This window comes from Cebus imitator, unplaced genomic scaffold (genome assembly GCF_001604975.1).
Source record: "Cebus imitator isolate Cc_AM_T3 unplaced genomic scaffold, Cebus_imitator-1.0 Scaffold79, whole genome shotgun sequence".
Lineage (NCBI taxonomy): Eukaryota > Metazoa > Chordata > Mammalia > Primates > Cebidae > Cebus > Cebus imitator.
Window position 1 is genome coordinate 4,170,671 of NW_016107394.1, and position 22,634 is coordinate 4,193,304.

General features: G+C 37.2%; 1 protein-coding gene across 1 annotated transcript in view; it reads right to left on the reverse strand.

The window, feature by feature from the left end:
- Positions 1-4,942: 4,942 nt before the first annotated feature.
- Positions 4,943-22,634, reverse strand: part of PGM2L1 (phosphoglucomutase 2 like 1) — a 61,555-nt gene continuing 43,863 nt past the window's right edge. Inside the window, exons 7-14 of the mRNA XM_017532980.2 lie at positions 20,864-21,053; positions 20,451-20,548; positions 19,571-19,751; positions 17,541-17,634; positions 16,814-16,943; positions 16,404-16,593; positions 12,488-12,621; positions 4,943-10,772 (exon numbers count right to left, since the gene is read on the reverse strand). Of these exons, the coding sequence (XP_017388469.1) occupies positions 10,670-10,772; positions 12,488-12,621; positions 16,404-16,593; positions 16,814-16,943; positions 17,541-17,634; positions 19,571-19,751; positions 20,451-20,548; positions 20,864-21,053 (1,120 nt within the window). The 3' untranslated portion in view covers positions 4,943-10,669. The remainder of the gene's footprint in view (positions 10,773-12,487; positions 12,622-16,403; positions 16,594-16,813; positions 16,944-17,540; positions 17,635-19,570; positions 19,752-20,450; positions 20,549-20,863; positions 21,054-22,634) is intronic.

Consider the following 22,634-nt stretch of genomic DNA (forward strand, 5'->3'; position numbering starts at 1 on the left):
TATAGTCAAGAGCCACAGAGATCAGTGGAGCAGGAACCCCCTCCCAGTGAGTAAATTCTAGACCCAATTAAGAAATACACCCTCTCCTGGGATATTTAGACTTGTAAACATCTGCCCAGCTGGAGTTGAGAATTGCTGTGTTTAAGGATGACTATGTGTCTCTTGTTCTTCCCTTTTTTTACTTTGTTTTGTTTTGTTTTTGTTTTTTGAAACAAAGTCTTGCTCTGTACCCAGGCTGGAGTGCAGTGGTGCCATCTCAGCTCACTGCAACCCTTTCCTGGGCTCAAGTGATTCTCCTGCCTCAGCCACCTGAATAGCTGGGACTACAGGCGTGCTGCCCCAGGCCTGGCTAATTTTTGTATTTTTAGTAGGTTGGTCTCGAACTCCTGGCCTCAAGCGATCTGCCTGCCTTGGCCTCCCAAAATGCTGGGATTGCAGGTGTCAACAACCATGCCTGGCTGTTCTTCCCTTTTTTAAATGGAAGTGTCTATTGAGGTTATCCTGCCTTTGTCTCAATGTACAGTAGGTATGTGGGAGGCAAATAACTTGTCTTTAATTCATAGGTGTCAGGATTAGGAAGAACAACCTCCACCATGTCATATACAAATCTGATGTGGATCACAAGATCCTAGTCTTCAATCCTAATGACATAATTGCAGGAGGTGCTTGGGGATCTTGGGATGGTGGTAAGCATATTTTTCCTGTGGGAGGAATGTGAATAATTAAGGTCAGAGAGTAAACTGCGGTAGATTACAAAATTGGCCACAACCTTTCCATCCTCCCTGACTTTATACTCTTGAGTTGTGACTTTGCAGCATCCCCCATCAAGAGATGGAGACTACTTCTCCTCCCCTTAAACCTGAACTGACCTCATGACATTTTTGGCCAACAGAATGCAGCAGAGAGATGGTATAAATTCTCTGTCTAAGCCTCAACATGCATTGCATGTCTCAGCTCTTTCTTTTGAAGTCCTGTCCCACTACTCATATGAAATGACCTGAGCTAGCCTTCTGGAGGACAAGAGATCACATGAAATAGATATGAGCCATCCCAGCAGAAGTTATTCTACATTATCCAGGAACCAGCCAATTGAGCAGCTGGCCTCAGACTCATGAATAAACTCATCCAAGACCAGGTGAACAACTCACCTAAGCTTAGCACAAATTGTTGACTTGCAGAATTGTGAGCTATATAAATACTTGCTGTTTTAAACCACAAAGTCTTTTGGGATAGTTTGTTATTTGGCAAAAGCTAACAAATTAAAATAAATTGAACAAATATAGGAGTCAAAGCATGAAATTGGATGGAGAAGGGCTTAAAAGGAAAGGGAACTATGTGAGACAAATGAGAAAGAGTGCTGACCTTTGTTGTTCTAGATGGTGGGTACATGGGTGTTTGTTGTATCCTTCCCTCTAATTTTCTTTATTTAAAGTTTTTATCACTAAAAAAACTAGATTAAATTATAACTTTAAAGTAGAAAGAATACATGTTGGAGTTCGAAAGGCTATGGCTCTGTCTCCTGTCCACACTCTCATTAGGTGATTATACTCATTTCCACAGCTTTAAATACTTTGGTATGTTGATATCTTCCAAATTTATATGTTTAGCTCAGACCTCTCTTCTGAGATTCCAGACTCATATTTCCAGTTGCCTGCTTGACATTTACACTGGAATGTCTCTCAGGTGTCTCAAATATGACTTGTTTAAAATCGATTATTTAATCTTTCCCTCCACTGTGGCCAGTCCCCAGGATAGCCCCCAGTGATCCCTGCCTTGGGTGTTCACACTGTATGTCCCTTTCACACTATAGCAGGATTGATATGTGTTACCATAGAATTGTGCAGAAGTGACAGTGTGTGACTTCCAAGGCTAGGTCGTAAAAGACACTGTGGCCTTACTCTTTCTCCGCATCACTCACTCTGGAGGACACCAGCTGCCCTGTCACAGAGACACTCAAGCAGCCCTACAGAGAGGTCCATGTGGTAGGGAACTGAGGCCTCTTGCCAACAGCCATGTGAGTGGGCCATCTGCCCACTCCCGCTTTCCTTATTTAGCTCAGGTTAGCTGAAGCCTGGCTGGAAGACATTCAGCAAGTCACAAGCATGACAGCCTCCCAGGCTTCACTCAGATAGTCCCTCTGCCTGGAGTTGAATTTCTATATATGCCATGTACCCCTCCCCACCCCTTTGCTTACCACAGCCTACTTGCCTTTAAAAATCCAGTTCAAATTCCACCTTTTTTTTTTTTTTTTTTTTTTTTTGCTGAGGACTTATGATATTGCTTGGCTTGGTGCTGGGTGCTGGGTGCCGGGGGTACTGCACTGAGTCAGCCGATTCCAGCCCTCAGGGAGCTCTCAATCCACTGAGTGAGTCCAATTATTCAGTCTGGTCTGGGAAGTGCTGCAACACAGGTGCAAAGGGAGAAGCAGAGGCGGAGCCCTGCCAGGTTGGTTAGGGCCACAGGCAGGAAAGGCTTTTCTGGAGGGGGTGGTGTTTGAGTTGAGAATAAAAGGGGGATGAGTTGCTGGCTGAGGCCCCTCTGCTCCATCTGTTGTGCTGCTTCTCATGTCAGATAGAAATCACAGCTTTCTCTACTCTGCACTGATACCAGCATTCCGTGGGTATTAATTTCCAGAGCTGGTTTTTTAAAAACTAACTGCCCATAGGTGATCAGGAAGAGGAAGGGGACCCAAAGCTGATTATATAAGGAACAGCAGCCAAATAATGCATAGATTGGGAGGTAGGGGGACTGAGTGAAAAGGAAATGGACTTTTTTTTTTTTAATAACACAGAGTTTCCAAATGCAAAATGTAGAAGCTGCAGAAGGCAGAGGTCAGCTGAACACAAGAAAGAACTCTCTACTGGCCTTTAAAAGAGAACTAACTAGTTTTGGCACGTTATCCTTGGAGAGGTTCAAACATGTATCCCCATTGGAGGTCACATCATAGAAAATTGTGACAGCTGGGTAAGATGCCGTTTAAACTCTCCAATGGGAATTCTGTTCTGCCACCATCATCCCCCAATGACTCTCATCAGCTGCTGATTGAAGTCCAAGCTCCACAGAGCAGCACACAGAGCCCTTCACCTCTCCACTCACATCCCTACCCACACCCACACTCAAATTCTAAGAGCAACGCCAAACCACTTGTGCTCTGCACACTTATTCCATGTTCAGTGTTTAAAATGTCCTCCCTTCTCCCTTTGCCTAGTGTTTATTTCCCAACACTCTGTGCTGTCACTGTAGTGGATGTTTGTCACTTTTGTTTGCACTATTATTTCCAATTTGGCAACTTAACTCCCCACTGTGTCTCAATGGAAGGGTAACTAGTAGGCTGCCTCTTACTAGCACTCAGGAGGAAGCTGAGGGAGTCAGATCCTTCCTTTATCAACCTCCAGTTGCAGCTAGGAGGCAGGCAATGACAAAAATCCGGCCAACTGGCCCTTCTCTCAAGTCACTTAGAATCCAAAGTCATAAGGAATAGATAAAGGTGATTTATCTGGTGGTATGGGGGCAGTGGCACGGTGTCCTTAACAGGCTGTTTAGGCAGTAACATGGTTGTGTCTTCCTTCCTACTTTTTAGTCCTCTGGAGTACCCTTGCTTCTTGTTTTCAGGTTAGTAAATATGTATGAAATGAATGAGTGAAGCAGAGGGATAAAGGTCAAAGACTTAATCTAAAGCAAATTGTGTGCAAGGTTGGACCGCTTAATGATCAGAAATGGTGGTAAAGAGAGGGAAATAAACAGGAGAATGGTCGTAGCACTAACAGAAATGAGGGGAAGGGTTGGTTTAGGGAAGACAGAGAGGAAGGCTAGCAAATACCAAATCTATATTATAATCCCCCCTCCAAGACATTTCCATTTATATACATACCAACTCTTCTCCTTTGGTGAGAACAAAAACAAAACCCTATATTTTAGGTTGAGTTAGCTGCGTGGTCTCCATATGTGGGTCTCAAGTCAATGGCATTGCCCTTTACTTCAGAGACTCTTAAAAGAACTTATCAAACAGCACATACCCAGTGGCGGGAGAAATCAAAGATGATTTGGAGGTTTCAAACCAGGAAGATATGGGGCCACTCAGGAAAAGTAGAAAGAAAAAGTGGAGCTTGAGATTTCAGCAGATATGTTGAGCAGAGATGGCCCGACAGCAGCAACAAGTCTCTAAAACAGGTGGTATCGCTACATATATTTCTCAGGCAATTCTGCGCATATACAGAATCAAGGATTTAGTGTTTTTCTTCTGCAAGAAGAAACGTGAGATGGGTTCATTCATTTGACAAATATTTATTGGGTGCCTACTGAGGGCCATACACTATTCCAGGCAGTGGTAAAGTAGTGAAAAAGCTACACTCATGAAGACAGGTAATACTACTACTTAAATTGATTTGTTCACGTTTATGTGCTTTAAAGAACAATAAACTAGGGAAAGTAGTTAAGAACGTCAGCATGGTTCTCAGAATATTCCATTTAGAAGATGATAAAAGGATCTTGCAGAACATTCCTTTCAGTCATCTTCCCTTTGAGCCTGATCTGGGAAAGGCAGGCAACAGAGACCAGGACCACATACTCAGAAGAACCCTTGGAAACTCAGTCCTCCACCAATATTGAAGTGTAGACCTATGGTTACTACTTTGAGGGACTTCCAAACTTTAAACTTCTCTATATTATTATAGTAGCTGGTGCTAACATGGGCAAAGAAATTAGATCAGCTGAAGGAGAGAAAAAGAAAAGAAAAATAAGAACTTTAATGTTAGTTCTCACATCTGGGACTTTTGATAGACCAATCAAGAAATATTTCTTGAGTACTGAGCCAGAATATTCATTTAGCTGCAAAGTAGATTCTAGGGTATGTGATGTGTGCATTTCACAAATGTTTTCTGTTTGGATAGTAAACTTTATGAACTACACAGTATCTCAAATAAAAATTACACAGAAACTCATGCCTATGAAGAAACCTGTTTATTACTGATAACACTTCATTTGGCTAAAACCACAGGAACTCCACACACAGATACATAAAGTGCAAATTCTCACAGGCAGTACTTATAATACACCCTGGTGTTTTATAGGGAAAAACAAGATGTTGACAGAACTGTTAAAACAAGGGCACAATTTGAACTACTGCTACACACTTTAGTCAGAAAAATAATTCATTCTTAACTGCATATATCTTATCTGGCATATTCAATGAGGCATACAAAGAGTTTATTCTAGCCTAGAACAACAAGGCCTCACCATACACAGAAGTAGACTCTTGCTTGAGTGTCTCTTGTAAGACACATGATGAATCACAACAATGGACAAAAACATACCAAATAGGATCAAATTAGTTGTGACTCACTTGGAAGGTAGTGCTACTAGGCTCAAAATGGCCACTTAGAGCAGCGATATTAAGTCTACATAGACACCATTGCTTTACCTTCCTGGCCAACACCTTGCTTTGAGTGTAAAATACCAGGCATTATATACAATTTCCACAGAGAGAGATATTTTGCTCTCTCCAAAAAAAAAAAAAAAAAAAACTGAGTATTTAAAGGGATGTCTGCTTAATAAACATCACATTATAAAGTTCAGTAATGGGACTTCATTCAAAAAGCTGAATTAGAAAATTCATTTTTTGATTGTTCCTTAAAGTATTTGCTCCTTTAAAATTCCTTAATTCCTATTATCAGCAATTAAACACTCTATAACAGGTACTAGGTGGTGCGGATATGAAAAACAGTAAACCACAATTCCTGCTCTCAGGGGGCTGAGCATCAGGTGGTCCTTCTTAGCCAAGGAATGCCAATAGTAACAGAACTGTTTCACATCAGTTTAGTTTGGCATTAATCCTTCTGAAGGTCAGATTCTAAGGGCAGGAAATAGTCTAGATATGTTCTATGTTTACATATGTTGCACTACAGCCAGTGTATATACCCCAGGGATATGCAGCCTTTGGGGGTGAGGGCTTGCGGGGAGAAAACTGAGCAGCCACGTGATGAACATGGTACTCCTTTGTGGTGGCATAAGTTTCAGTAAAGATTAAAGATATCATTTTTATATTAAAAGTTTTATTATAGAGAATGCAAAATTCACTTACATTTTAAAGACAGAATATACTTCATGTCAGTGGTAGGCTGCTTCTGATTTTGCTCTCAGAACCTCTTCCCACTCCATCATGCCCCTCTGCTTTTAGGGTTATGCTGGTAGAAATTTTGAGCAGCAAACTCTAGGTATGTCACTTTGTCCCTATTTGGTCACTCTATACATTCTTATAGGTTCTCTTTTGTAAGTACATAGTCTTGAATAAACAAAGAGGAACGATAGCTTAATGAATGTACAGTATGGTAAATACTTTAAGGTAACCAATAGTCAACACTAACTTTGTTTCCAACTAGAATTAAAGTCATGCTGTGCAAGGAGTCAGACAATGAGCAATTCTCATCTTACTATTTATGCTTCTATGGCTTAGGGTAAGATTCTCTGAGGGACAAACGTGAACAAGATTTCCTGAGAGCTTGTGCTTTGGCTCCCCAAGTACAAGAAAAGCTGAAATAGAATGTTAGATCAATTGCCCATTCATTTCGGTTAGTACAACTCTTTCCCCTTAGTTTCTAGAGCAATCTCAGACAAGTGAATTGTAAAAGGCTGTATGTCATAAATTAACATATAGCAGTATCCAGCAAACCAAAACAGATTATGAAATAGATTTAAAATTACTTCCTACAATAAGTCTTAAATATAATGACAACGTTAACAAAATAACCAAAAGTCCATAGACAAATGTAGTTAGTTTATGACTAAGTTTAAAGCCTTCTGAACGAATACAGTTGAGATTTCTTATCAGTGAGGTAACAGGGCAGTAGTTCTTCACAGTAACAAAATGTTCAAGGGTGCCTAGGAAAAGAGGGAGGTAGAAAAGGCATAAAATTAAATGTATCCAAGTGGAGTTTGGATTTTTCAAGCATCACTAATATCAATGGAAAATGTGAAAAAAAATACTTATAGCAGCAGTTCATAGAACAATTTATCCATTAAACTCCAGCTAATATCTCTGTTGCATCAATTCCAGAAGCAACTTGCTTAAGAAATGGGAGGTCTATTTCCTACATAAAGACATTCCAAAGTATCCAATCTCTTAGAACCTCTCCATCTGCTAAAATTTCTGCATCAAAATAACACTATATATTCAAAACAAAAACCTCAAATAAGCTAAGCCACTATACATTCTTCAAGATGAACAAAATTTTGTTCAAGTCTCAATTTGCAAGGTTAAATTAAAAATAACTGTCAAGCAGGTAAATTATTCATTGCAGTTAATGCATCAGTTACTCAAAATATACAAAAATTGTTTTGTGAGCTAAATTCTTCTAGATATGGAGTGAAACCCAAATGTTATTTTTAGTGCCCTTTATGACATTTTTTTTCTAACCTGAGTTTTTTAAAAAAAAAATGTACTTGGAAAGAAGGACCCTTAGAAAGTCATTTGTATATCCGTTAATTTTAAAACATTTTATTCCCTTAAAAACAAAAACAGATTTTGAATAGAAGATATTATAAAGATTCCTCCTCAAGAAGTTCCTAAATATTAAACTTTTCATACTGTCTTTAAAAAATCCTCATTCCCTCTGGTTCTGTCTTAACTAGAGAAGGAGAACACTATGGCATGGTGTTTCTTACTTTGACCTTTCAATAAAAGACTTAATAAAGCTTTATTAGCAAACTTAGCAAACTATCTCAACAGCTTTCTCCTCTCCAGAGTCAAACAATCTTTATTCCTTGAACTTTTTCTCAGAGGTCTTATTTTCTAATCTATATTTTCTTCGTTTTTATTTCTGCTCTATCTCTTCCTGAGTTCTCACATGATTCTGACACAACATCCTAGCAGGAACTGAATCCGTAAAAGGGATACTTTTTCTCACCTCCTACAACTTGGCCTAATTTTAGTGATCACAATAAAGGAAAATGGTAGGTGCATATTCATCATAACAACAAATAAACACAAGTAGACAGGTGGACACAGTTTATTCCCTACTGTTATGGTGTTACATTTGCCCTTCACAAGAAGCATTTCCTGTGCCGCCTTATTGAAGCATTTCCTTTGTCTCTTTATATTGTTGGGTTATTTCTGCTACTTATTTTCAATGTATACTTTGATGTTGCCCTACTAATTATTTCCTTTCTCTAAAGCTCTAGAAAATTCCAGTTTTGACTTACATGCTTAATGAAAATGCAATCATTTTCACAATATTGTTCAAAATGAAAAAGATAAACAATGTGGTGCCGAAGGCTGAGACCTCCTAGTCAGCACTTCTGTCTCTCTTGGTCAGCTTGGGCTATCACTGAATTTATCCTGTTAGGCAAATGTGCACCTACTACGTCAAGTTCATGTTAAGTATCATGCTCAGACAGACTAATGACAGGCTAGAATAATTACCTCAATTGATACACTTCAGAAACATTTGTAAAATTTTGTTAACTTTAACTCTGAACTTCAAAATTTTTGAGATAAGAATCCTTCAATAACTCTTCACCTTAAAATGACTTAAATGTTGCATTATATTAAAACACTCAAATAAAACTGTTCTCTTCATAATAGAATGACAGTCATGACATGGTTTTAGTAACTATGATACATTTTAGCTTCATTTTTGTTTATCAGTCACTGAAACACAGAACTAAACCAAATATACATGTTTTTCATATATGCAAGGTTATACCACTTTGTAGAATATGTGCCATTTCCTAAATTACAATCTACATTCTTATAACAAAAGATGTTTTACACATTTTAAAAATAAAACAAAAATTCTACACATTTCTTCTCCAGTGCAAAGCCTTTGAAAACACATTAGGAAAAATGGTGCTCTACATTTAGCTAGCTGTCTATTATCTACAGTCATACAGTCATGCAAGAGCCAACGATAAGAAAATAAGGAAGGAACAAATTAACAATAGTGGCAATACAATAATTTGACAATTAGGTTTGGATTATATGAGCTTAACCAAATGTTAGCTGATAGCTGCAACCAACCAAACTATGATTTAAGGAACATTCTAATCAGTTCAAACTTTCTACTATTATTTTATATGAAATAAATTATCTAATTCCAGTGCTATCTCCTATAAGCAATTTGTTTAGGCCTTGTTATTGTTATCTCCTACTATACCCCATGTGTATCCTGAGAACTATGTAGGACAAGATACATTTTAAGAAGATTAAACAGCATTTCTCTCTTTTTTTTTTTTTGAGACAAAGTCTCACTCTGTCACCCAGGCTGCAGTGCAGCAACACGATCATAGCTTACTGTAACTTAAACTCCTGGCCTCAAGCAATCCTCCTGCCTCAGCCTCCCAAGAGTGCTGGTATTACAGGTGCAAGCCACCCTGCCCAGCATAAACAGCATTTCTCTATTAAACCTTTTCAGGAGACTGCAGGATCAGCCAAAAGTGACTTTTGGAAAAAAATTATTTTCTACACTAAAAAAAGATTAATACCATGCAATCAGAAATTCTATGGACGTCAGCAAGATAAACTGGACCTCTGTTTTAAAACATGTAGTTTTAATGTTTCATAATACTTTGGACGTTTTCATAATAAAATTTGGACGTTTATTTCTTAGTAAGATTAACATTACTTATAAAATAAAAGAATAAATCTACTTAGAAAAATGTACTTCAAAAGTTAGACTGTCAAATAAATTCAGAGCTCCTTTCTCAGTTCAGAATTTTTTCTGTACTAAATGTTTGATAAATGACACAATCTAATATAAAGATCTTTAACTACATTAAGTCTGCTTTTATTAAGATCTTTATTTACATTCCTAAGATTTTAAAATCAGCAAACTCATTTGATATTGAGGAAGCACCTAGAGATTTTGGAAGATTTTCCTTAACCATCTGAAAATTCACTGATTAAATTATGGTAAATGCAGGAATGCTGTTTTTCAGTTCATACCAGACCCTGAGAAGACACTGAGAAATTTGACAAGAACAAAGCCAATAGGAGTGTTGCCACTATTGTTTTATGCTCAGTAAACGTCAGAATTTTAAATACATACAGTAAATTTTCATTGCACCAAGGGCACCTGAAACAGACATGCCAAAACCACACATTGTAACATCTGCTCTAAATTACAGAAATGCTAACTATCCTATTTCAAATACTCTAATTTGTAAATTAATACCTGTGATGTAATGATGACATTTTTCATAACAATCAAGGAGAATACCATTTTTTGGCCAATTTTATGGAGTAATTTCCTTAACCAACCCTATAATTATAACATTTACCTGTCTTTTTTTTTTTTTTTTTTTTTTTTTTTTTTTTTTTTTATCATGCTATACACAATTACAAGATATAGAACTAGGCTTAACCACATTTATAAGAAAACTCACTTTTGAATTGTGATGTTTCTGTTAAAAGAAAAAAATATGTTACTATAACACTTTTAGTGTAATGACTTTCGTTTAAATTATGAAAACATTTGAATCATTTCCCTCTAGACCAATTTCAAATTTATAGTTTGTTTAGTCTAGCCAGTTAACCAAAAAGAAAAAAAACAAAAGGAAAAAGATACTTGGCCAGATGACAGAGAGAGAGAGAATGCTAACACAAGGTTCAATGTACGGAGTTCTTGGTTGCTCTGTTCCATATGCCCACACAATGTCACGATGTATTGGTGTACCCCTAAACAGAACGCCAGATCAGTCCATTCTTACTGGGCTGAAGAAAATTCTCAATTAGAGCATCAATGAGTTTTTTCAATTCTTCCTCCAGTAAAGCAGTATCACTGAGGAAAAGATGAAGAGTTTTGGAATTATTTATTTTCATAGGCTTAAAATTTATTTAAATTAGTTTTACTTTTTAAGAGGTCCAGACGGAATGATTAAACAATTGGTAAACAAAAGAGAAATTCACTTGGTTAAAACAAAACAAGACCCCCCCAAAAAAAAATTACATACAAAGAAAACACTGCTATCACAAACTGAAGTTGAGCTGCATTAATAGGAGTTCCTTGGCACATGATAAACAGAGGAGTGATAGTATATCTAAAGAATTCTCCTAGGTCAGGAGAACGTGGTTCAAATGGCTTTGAACACCAATACCAGGTGTTAGGAGAAAATGGCTTCCTGAAATACTTTGAAAAATATTCGATATAGATGTTATGGAATGATATAACATATCTTTCAGGTAGCAGAAGGAGGTGTGACTAAAAGAATGGGATGTTTAAGAAAAACAGATATGCACTTAAAAGAAGGCCCTTGAAAGTCATCACTGAGGCACTGCCATTGCCCAGAACATTTTGAGGCAAGCCTCTTTTAAATTGCCTTTATAGTCATTTAAAAAACTACACAACAAATTAGTTCTTATTACTTTAATAATCTCCCTTCATTTTCAACCAGATGTAGCATTACCCAATTTGGTTTACTTTAAATTCTGCTTTGAATGACTTTAGGAGCTCTTTATCCCCCTCAAAAGAAATGAAATCTATCCTTAAATGCAAAAATTTATGGAAATACAAAATAGTGTGGCTTTGGTTGGACTCTGAAAGCAATTCTAAAAAATCTCCTTCCCAAATACATATTGGTCAATGACAATATTACAGGAGACAGTACTTTTAATACATTTAAGTAGCCTTTGAATATGTTTATGAAATTAACTTAGTCACAAGTCATCCTCTTAAAAGGAAATGAACTGAGAAGATTCTGTCAAGTCCTATTCGACACAGAAAATGAATATCTGGCAGTAAACTAGATTATCTAATGATCATTTCCTTATGCTAATCATGTAATAGTTTAAAGATCAGAGAATCTTTCCAAGAATAGAAATTTGCTACAATTTTAAAATTCAATTCCCAAATGATACAGCTGCTTTAAAAAACAGTCTGGCAGTTCCTCAAAAGATTAAACACAGAGCTACCATATGACCCAGCAATTCTCTCCCAGGTATATATACCCAAGAGAAATGAAAACATACATTCACACAAAAACCTGTATGTAAATGTTCATAGCAGTGCTATTCAAAACAGCCAAAGAGTGCAAATAATCTGAACGTCCATCAAATGATCAAAAGAATAAAAAGCGTGGCATATTTATGCAATGGAATATTGTTGGTCCATAAAAAACAAAATTAAAAAAAAAGGGAATAAATTCATGCTACAACTGAATCATGGTGGAAGCTAGAAACCATTATACTAAGTAAAAGATGGCAGTCACAAAGACCCATATATTATGTGAAAAGCCCAGGAGAAGCAAATCTTTAGAGAAAGATAGTGTATTGGTGGTTGCTGAAGGCTGTAAAGGAAGGAAATGGGAAGTGATTTCTCATGGATATGGGCTTTTAGGGGTGATGAAAATGTTCTAAAATAGATTATAGTGATAGATGCACAACTTTGAATATACCAAAAACCACTTAATTGTACATTTTAAGTGGGTGAACTGTATGATATGTGAGTTATATATCAATAAAGCTTTTGTATGTATATCTAAAAAAATCAGTTCTCACCTCTGGTCAGGTGACGCGCACATCTCTGCATAATACTTTATCTTTGGTTCTGTCCCACTTGTTCGGAGGGTAGCAACACAGCCATTTTGAAAAGTAAATGTAATCATTTGGCTGTTTTTACTCACAGGCAGCACCTATGGAAAATGGCAACAACTGTTTAATTATACTTGGCATCTTTTTCATTTTCTTTCATTTTCAAGAATTATAAAATACAGTCCACTTATATGAGGTATCGAAAGTCGTCAGATTTACAGAAATAGAAATTAGAATGGCGGTTGCCAGGGGCAGGGGGTATGGTTACGGGGAGTTATTGTTTAATGGATAGTTTTAGTTTAGCAAGATGAAAAAGTTCTAGAGGCCTGTCGCACACCAATATGCACTACCGAACTATACACTTAAAAATGGTTAAGGTAGTTAATTTTTATGTTATGTGATTTTTTTAACCACAATTGAAAAATTAAAACATATCTTAAAAGCATTATAAAATACAAATGATGATTACTTATATAATAATTCATAAACATACCATTTACTGAATAGTTCAGGAATTGGGTTATATACCTCACATACATGATCTCTGGGCCTCAACAGTAATCCTGTAAAGTAAGTATTACCACCATTTTACAGACGAGGCTCAAAGAGAGTAAACAACCCACTCAAGACAATCAGCTAAGTGGTAGAACAAGAAGTGGTAGCCAAGTTCCAAAGTCCAGACTGCCTCTATATTTGCGAAGCACTTGCACGTTTATCAATCGTCTCCAAAGAGGAATGCACATATCCTGCATGTACTAGGGTGCAGAAAAAACTGTATTTTTTATAAAAATTTAAAAAAGAAGTGACATTTTACTGACACTAAATATATGGATTAACACTGGTACTCTTGCTAGTCCACACATCGGTCTATCAAGGCATCTCGAGGGGATTGTGAGGGTTGTACTAGGGCAGAGGGGTTGACAGTGGTACTTTTCCTCAGCTGTCCTGAGCCATGAGTCCTGACCTTGAGACCCCCCCTTTTGGTCAGTACATTACCATATATCAGTGACTTAACACAGAGATCTTCCCTTCTTTTTTACCCACAGCCCATAAAGTAGCAAGTCCTTTCTACACTTTATTTAACTCAACTTTATTCAGCTGTCTCCATACTGCTCATATACTGAATTCAGGCGACCATCGTATCTCATCTAGACTGCTGATACAGTGTACTAACTGATCTTCCTGCCTGGAAGTTTGCCCCTCAAAACCCACTCACCATACAGGCCATTCTTCTCCCTCATACTCCAGTTACAGACAACTACCTTTGGTTCTCTGAAGGAGAATATGCTTTTTCATCTCTGGACCTTCTACTTACTGTTCCCTTTGCCTGAAACACCCTCTGCTCCTCCTGCATCTGGCTAACTCCTAATCATACTTGGGAACTCAGTTCAGAACAGCTCTCTAGAAAGTCTTCCATAAGCCCCCAAAGCCTATTCCATGACATCCTATGCATGTCTCTCCTGGTAGCACTTATCATTTTGTAAGTTGCTGTTTACTTGTCCATTTCCCTACTAGATTTTTCCCTGAGTGCAGTGTCTGTCATTGCTATATCCCTAGTGTACCTGTGCCTGTAGCTTGTGATACATGAATACACAGATGAACATCAATCAATCTGAAACATGGAAAAGAGAGAATTCCAGAAGGCTTTGACACTTACTATGCAACCTTAGCGATAACAACATCTATGCTACCTACCTTACAAACTTGTTGTAAGAACCAGCAGAGATGAAAAAGCACCCTGAATAATATCGTACACTTTAATGAGAATTAAGAGGGAAAAAAGCATTATACCAAAGGCTACTTGAGCACAGCAAATTAGAGAAATAAAAAGAAGCAAAAGATAATTCTTCTCTTCAAGCAATTTACAAAGATAGAAAAATAGATACACTTATACACAGGATATCAACACCAGGAACTGATATTTGTTGATTGGACAAATATGCAAAAATGGAATATGGGTACTATTCTACACGATAAACTACAGATTTTCCAAAATACATTATGTCCCTAGAATCTTGAGACCACATCACAACATTACAAATGGAGATTTGGGCTAATAATCATTATAACAACAACAACAAAATGAATATAATCAGCAATCTATGGCATTTAAGTATTTGTTGAGCAGCTACTACATGGGCAGAAACTTTGAGAGGCACAAAAGTACATCAGAAAGGAACCTGCCATGTACAACACAATGATGACATAAAGTAACAGGAAGAAGGCACACTATGTAATGAAACCTCAAGAGGAAGGTGTCTAATTATGGGGCCTAGAGGTCACGTGGAACAGGTGATATTTGCCTTCAGTCTTATAGTGGCTGAGATATGGGCCTGTAAAAATTGGAAAAATGGGTAAACTAAGGAAACAACTGAGCCAAAAATGCAGAAATTTTAAAAAAGTGTGTATATGTAGGTAAGTAAGTAAGTTGTTTTATTTGGCTGGAGGTATAGGGAATAAGGTTGGAAAGGGATGTTAAAATTAAAAATATTCATGGCTTTAAAATTATAGGCTTTTACACTTATTTTCAACATTATCTAGCATCATTGCTCATTTTCTCTCTTTCTCTCTCTTTCTCTGCCCCCCACCTCCATTCCTCACAACTCACCCTGGCGGTAGTATAGATGATTTTTTGAGAATAGGATAAGGATAGGATCAAAGTTAGAGAAACAAGTTAGCAGACTGAAAAATGCTCTGGAGCAAAACAATGGGTTCTAGTCTCAAGAAACTCACAGGCCTGAAGTTTCATCATTTCATTATAATATTGATGTGAGTGAACCCCCAAATTGGGGCTCAGCCCAGGAGGTTTCTTGGCCACATACAGAGAAGGAATTCAAGAGGAAAGCAATTAGTGGGCATGGTGGCTCCCGCCTGTAATCCTAGCACTTTGGGAGGCCAAGGTGGGTGAATCACTTGAGGTCAGGAGTTCAAGACCAGCCTGGCCAACATGGTGAAACTCTGTCTCTACTAAAAATACAAAAATTAGCCAGGCATGGTGGCATGTGCCTGTAGTCCCAGCTACTCAGGAGGCTAGGCAGGAGAATCACTTGAACCTGGGAGGCAGAGATTGAAGTGAGCTGAGATCATGCCACTGCACTTCAGCATGGGAGACAGAGCAAGACTCTGTCTCAAGAAAACAAAAAAAAAGGAAAGCAATTTTATCAGAGCAACAAAATGGCTGCTTCATAGGCAGAGTAGCATTATGGATTGCTGACTAGCTATATTATAGCTTCTGCTTAATTACATGCTAAATAAGGGGCAAGTTATTCACAAATTTTCTAGAAAAAGTGTGAGGAGTTCTTGGAACAAGGGTTCCTCCCCATTTAAACCATATAAGGTAACTTCTGGGTGTTGCCATGGCATCTATAAGCCTGAGTCATGGTGTTGGTGGGAGTGTCTTTAGCATACTAATATATTATAATTAGCATACAATGAGAAGAGAGGGGAACTAGAGATTGCTTTTGTTGCCATCTTGGTTTTGCTGATTTTGGCTGGTTTCTTTACTGCATCCTGTTTTGACCAGATCCTGTTTTGATCAGTGGGGTCATGACCGGTAGTTGGAAAACAAATCCTGCTGATCGCCAACCTCAGTATGAATTATTATAAATTGTTAACTTTTTTAAAAAAAGTGTTTACAGGACCTTCCAGCTTGGTGAACACATGGACTTGCTGGGAGGCTCTAGGCCCCAACCCCACCCCTAGTACATTGCCCTGTACATCTCTTCTCTGGCTGCTCCAGAATTGTCCCCTTTATTATAAACTAGTAAACATGAGGAAACTGGATTGAACCTCATGTGAAATCTGTCCTGCCTCTGGACTTTTTGGTGACATGAGCCATGAAATTTTCTAAATTGTTTGAAAAAAAAAAAAAAAAGGTACTTACTGATTTCTTATTAGGCTGGCTACTGTCATATCCAGTGGTAATGTCCCGCACATACAATATAGCAAATGTCCCACAAAATTTTGGATATTCTTTTGGAGCATCAAAATTACGAAGCCTTTCAAATATATTTTTGATGGTAGGTGGTTCATAACACAAGAAATAGGAAGTTTTTGAAATATGATAACCATATCTGTGCAAAGATTCAAAGTGCTAAAATTAGATTTCAGATAACTCTTTAGAAAAGTATATATTAAAGAAGATCAGCCTACTACAGTATTTTGTAGAAAGTGGCAGTCCTCAATTCACATAATTTTAAAGTATTGACTATTCTTCAGAAACAAATTTAGAAAACTAAGGGTGGGACAATAAAAAAAAATCTAGCATGTGAAATTCATAATAGTAGAACTTACTTTTCATAAACCTTAATCAGTTGCTGTTTCAATGTTATATTCATGGTTTCCAGGTAAGATGCCATCTCAGCAACCACAACAGCTGCACTCACCCCATCTTTATCCAAAACTGAAGTTCCACAGAGAAAACCTGAGGATTGAAAACCATCACTAGAAAAGAAGAAAACTTAAGCCTATAATTTCAATAGTTTTACATTTCTTCAGAAGGATGAGGAATTTTTTTTTTTTTTTTTTTTGAGACAGAGTCTCACTCTGTCACCAGGCACCAGGGTGGAGTGCAGTGGTGCGATCTCGGTTCACGGCAACCTCCACCTCCTGGGTTCAAGCAATTCCCCTGCCTCAGCCTCCCGAGTAGCTGGGACTATGGGCATGCGTCACCACACCCAACTAATTTTTGTATTTTTAGTAGAGACGGGGTTTTACCATGTTGGCCGGGATGGTCTTGATCTCTTGACCTTGTGATCCACCTGCCTCAGCCTCCCAAAGTGCTGGGATTACAGAGGATGAGGAAATTTAAAAGCCTAGTAATCGAGGAAACTCATCAATATTTAGGGGATACTTTGGTTCTTTTTTTTTTTCCTGATAAGAAATGCATCTACACATTTCTCAGTTCTCTGTAGTTTTTACAACTCCAAATATGAAACCAAAACATAAAAAACTCCTCCTACAGAATTTTTTTAAAAAAATTATCAATCAAATTTCAAAGATTTTAATATTTACTACATACCAATAGACTCTTCAAATGCAAAAAGGACTTCTTTCCCATTTTCCAGGAGGTCTTTTATCCTACTTCCAATCCATTTAAAACCTGGTAATGTTTCCTGAAATGCAGAGGAGGTCACTCTAGTTAAGTGATTCTCTCACAAATACTTATTAGAGAAAAAGCTGCCACTACGTGCACATAATGTTCATATAGTTATTTTCTACCATAGTCTTCAGTCCACAAAGATTTATAGAGTAGCAGACATATAGTAATACAGTGCCATAAATACACACACTGCTACTCTTGATGATCTATTATTTCTAGATAGTACTAGGTGGTTTACACCAAACATAACCCAGCATTTATAAGTGATGCTTCATATAGTCACAAAGTAACATGAGTAAGTACTGAACCAGGTGCTTTACATCATTATCTTTTATAATGCTCACAAACACTATTGCTGAAACACAGGCTCGAAAGATAAGTCAATCTGTCTAAAATTATACTGCATATAAGAGATGGAGTCAAGACTCAATATCAAGTTTCTGCTTCTCAGAAACTGTCCTGTAAGCAAAACTATAACCACTAATATAAGAATGCCATGAAGGTTGGTGGATTTACTTTCCCTGAGTAATCAATCGAAGGTCATGAAGTTTTTTGGTGATGCACTTTTAATATTAGCACAATGTAAGCTTGAACCAAGTGTAGCTTCTCATAACATTGTGTCCTGTTAATAAAACCACCAAAACAGTTTACTAAGTACTTCTTTAAATAATTAGATTTGAGGACTTTTCATCTAATGAGCTACTGTTCACTTTAAAGACACAATCTGTTTTGGAGTCAACAGAAAGTGTATGTGATACACACTAATTCTAAAGCTCACCAATTTGTTTCCTAATTCACCTCTCTACCTCCTTACTAAAAAATAAAAATAAAAATCCAAAAACCTCCCTGCTAAAACAAAACAAGCAACTAAAATTACAATAGTGGTCTTTAGAATTGGTCTTTTTTCTCTTTTGTGCTCATTATACATTTTTGTTGCTATAGATAAAAACAAGGAAAACATCAGAAGCTTAGGCTTGAATGAACTTTCAGTATCTTTTTCTTTTTTTTTTGAAATGGAGTCTCACTCTGTCACCTAGGCTGGAGTTCAGTGGTGCAATCTCAGCTCACTGCAACCTCTGCCTCCTGGGTTCAAGTGATTCCCCTGCCTCAGCCTCCTGAGTTGCTGAGATTACAGGCGCATGCCACCATGCCAGGCTAATTTATGTGTTTTTTAGTAGAGACAGGGTTTCACCGTGTTGGCCAGGCTGGTCTCGAATGTCTGAACTCATGATCCACCCACCTCAGTCTCCCAAAGTGCTGGGATTACAGGCGTGAGCCACCACACTCAGCCCTATTTTCAGTATCTTCTATTTTGCTATTTGTGTTTTAGAAAGTATAAGGTTGAAAGCTCTATTTCATAAAGACAGGTACAATTTTCTTTTACTCAGCCAATTAGTGTTAAGACCTGTAGCCTGACTATGGCTCAAGGAAAATGCCCAGGGACATTTTCACTGATATTTGGCAAAGATGGCAGAGGAAAAGCAACTTAGTTCCCATAGCTGCAAAAATGGTTAGCATAAGGGTCTTAAAGTCACAAGGTTAATGACCTGGGCTGAGGGAGAGCCACTACTTGTTTTTTCAGATGTAGGATCATTGGGTCTTAATATGCAATTTAGAAGACTACTTAAAGTTTCTTAAGACTATGTTTGAAGAGCCTAAACAAGGGGTTGATGACAACCACAATTTTTTGGAGTGAATTCTGAGTTACTGATGAGGTTGCCAGGAGCTAAATTTTCCCTGTCTGAAAACCAGATATTGTTGTATGGAGTAATAAGTATAATTTTGGCTCAAGGTGTCTAAATTATCAAATAGACTGAGTAAGTGTTAAAAGAATTAGAAAAATAAGAGAATAACAAATGAAATCAATGAAAGTCAGTTTTGGTGGGAGATATCTTTAACATTCACAAATAGGTTTTTAAAAGTAGCACACAGACATTATCTATTCTTACTTCAAAGTGAAATCCTTCTTTAAGTGCAATTGCCTTCAAAATTTTAGAAGAGACTGTGGTGGCTAACATATAAACATTCTTCACATCAGCATTTCTTGACTGATTTTTCTTCCAGCAATCAAACATCCACCACCCAAACAAAGCTGCCAACTCATTCCCTGTGAAAACTTTCCAACAGCCACTGTAGAGAGAAGGAAAATGCAATGTCAAGACCTTTCTTTTCATTAAAACTTCTTGACTCCAAGGCCTACAAATTACCATCCTTCAGTTAGGAAAAATCAGAAACTATTATATGGGATTTTTGAGACAACATTTACTACTACTTGTTTTCTAACTGCCCAGGGGTGATGTTATGGTAGGAATGGTTACAACGTCTTTTGGAAAATTATTATATCATTATAATTATTCTCTTAATGAGAGAAAAAATTACGATTAATAATTAAGCCTTTCTATGTAAGGACATCTGTCACATTATAATGATAAAAATACATAGCAACCTAGAGGACTAAGATTAGGAAATAGATACATCATAAAGTGATCTGTTGGGATAGTATGTCTTTTTAAAAATTAACGTTTTTAAACAATATATAAAGTCAGGGGAAAATGCTTACACTGTAAGCATTGTTTGAAACATTTTGTACAATTGAAGTGGAAAATAAGATATAAAACTATTATCATAAAATAAACAAATACATCTTTAAATATTTCAGTTAAAAAGTAAAGAATTGTCAAAGTATCAGGTGGTTATTTCTGGATGATGGGTTTATAGGAAATTTATGTCCTTTTCTTATTTTTTCATTATTTTCAATGAGCCTGTAAGACTTAAAATACATTGTTTTTCAAAGTACAAGCTTTTAATCAAATAACAGATTCTACATACTTCTCCTGAAGTTCTGCTGCTGCCAGTCTGTCTGCATCAGGATCTGTGGCTAGCACTATTCGGGCATTTTCTTTCTCTGCCAGTCTCAGAGAAAGTTCCTGAAACAGTGACCCAAAAAGCTCAATTGTACTGAAGAACCTAAATTCAATGTTAATGTTCCTATATGTAGGCACAATGTTAGTGATAGGTATTTTAGAAGGCATAGAATTCAGCTAAATTTAAAATAAGAAGCTAAAAGTAGGGATACCTACCACAGACATTTCAAACAAACACAGCCTTTGACTGCAATGCAATTTAAAAGATGTAAACTACAGTCCTTTCTGCTTTTGTAATCTTTGAATTGTCAGTGAGTTCTATCTATTCTGGGGGATGGTTTAATAAATTAATAATAATTGAAATATTTAAAAAAATACCAGCACAGATTCTCCTTCTTCAGGATTTGGACATTTAACAGTAGAAAAGTCTGGATCAGGATCTTTTTGTTCTGGTACTGGAATTGGAGGCTTAAAACCAAACACTTTAAAAGCCAACTGCACATAGTCATGTCCAACCCCATGAAAGGATGTATGCACAAATTTCAAGGTGGTCTTTGAGTTTAACTCCCTGTAAAAGAAAATCAACATGCAATCATGATCACAAAACTTTCACAAAAGGATTGAACAGCTTCACTCTGAATGGATACTCAGTGTTGCCAGGCAATCCTACTTTTTACCCAGAAAGCTTACTTTTTTACTCTCCAAGTTGGTGACTTAATTAGTACCATTTCTTCTTATTCCTTTTCTCCCCCTTCACCTCATACATCATTGAGACACAGAGCCATTTGATGGAAACTTCCTCATTATCACACACCAAACCGACAACCCCACCAGCATCCCATATTTTTTCCTTCTTCCATCTGATAATAATGAAGAAGTGTTATTTGCATCAAAGATCAACCCCTCTACTTCTGCTCTGGTCTCCATCTATTCTCACTTAAGAACTTTAGTACGTGGATAATCCTCTCTTGCCAGCATAATTTCCATTAGCATCTAGTCTCTGTTTCTTTGGTCTTTTCCACAGCAAAACTTTCTACATAGTAACCTACCATTTACTAACCATTCCCCATAAAAAATAAGATTTATTATAAGGTAACTAATAAAAATAAAATGTTATGACAAATTTCAAACATATGCATAGGCAGACAGAATATCTAACACCATATAACCATTACCTCACTTTAATATGTTTCCATAGTCTGTCAATCTAGTCTCATTTATTCAAGACATATTACTTTACATGAAAATGCTTTAGTATTTGAAGACATAACCATATTATCATTACTACAGCTAACAAAATCAACAATAATTTATTTCCTCTAATACCCTGTGTTCAAATTTTCCCCAAGGGTCTCAAAAATACTTTTAACAGTTGTTTTACTTGAAGCAGGACCTGAGTGAACGAGCTCCATATAATTTGTTTGCTATGCCTCTCAAGTCTCTCTCTCTCTCTTTTTTTTTTTTTTTTTCTGGAGATGGTGTCTTGCTCTGTCGCCCAGGCTGGAGTGCAGTGGCGTGAACTCGGCTCACTGCAACCTCCGCCTCCCAGATTCAAGCAATTCTTCTGCCTCAGCCTCCTGGGTAGCTGGGACTACAGGCACATGCTGCCACTCCTGACTAATTTTTTGTATTTTAGTAGAGACGGGCTTTACTGTGTTGCCCAGGCTGGTCTCAAACTCCTGAGCTAAGGTGATCACCTGCCTCGGCCTCCCAGAGTGCTAGGATTACAGGCGGAGCCACTGAGCCTGGCCCCGAGTCTCTTTTAATCTATAAATGTTCCTCCCTTCCTTCCCCAACCCAAATGTCATTTATGGAAGAAACTGGGCCATTTGTCCTATAGAATTTCCCGTATCGCCAGTATGTAGACTGCATCCTTTTGCCATTACCATGCCTCCTCTATCCTATTTGTTCCGTAAATAGGCAGTTGCATTTAGAGGTGACATCAGATTCAATTTCAATTCTTTGGACAAGAATAGGTGCTGTGTATTTTCTATTGACTAACAGGTGGAGGCACACAATTTGTACCTTACTTTAAATGGTGTTAAATTAAGATTCATCAGTGTCAGCCTAATCCTTACATCAAAAAATTTCCCATCAATTTTTCACCTATGGGTCTTAGCAGCCCTTGATAAGCATTACTTAGATACAT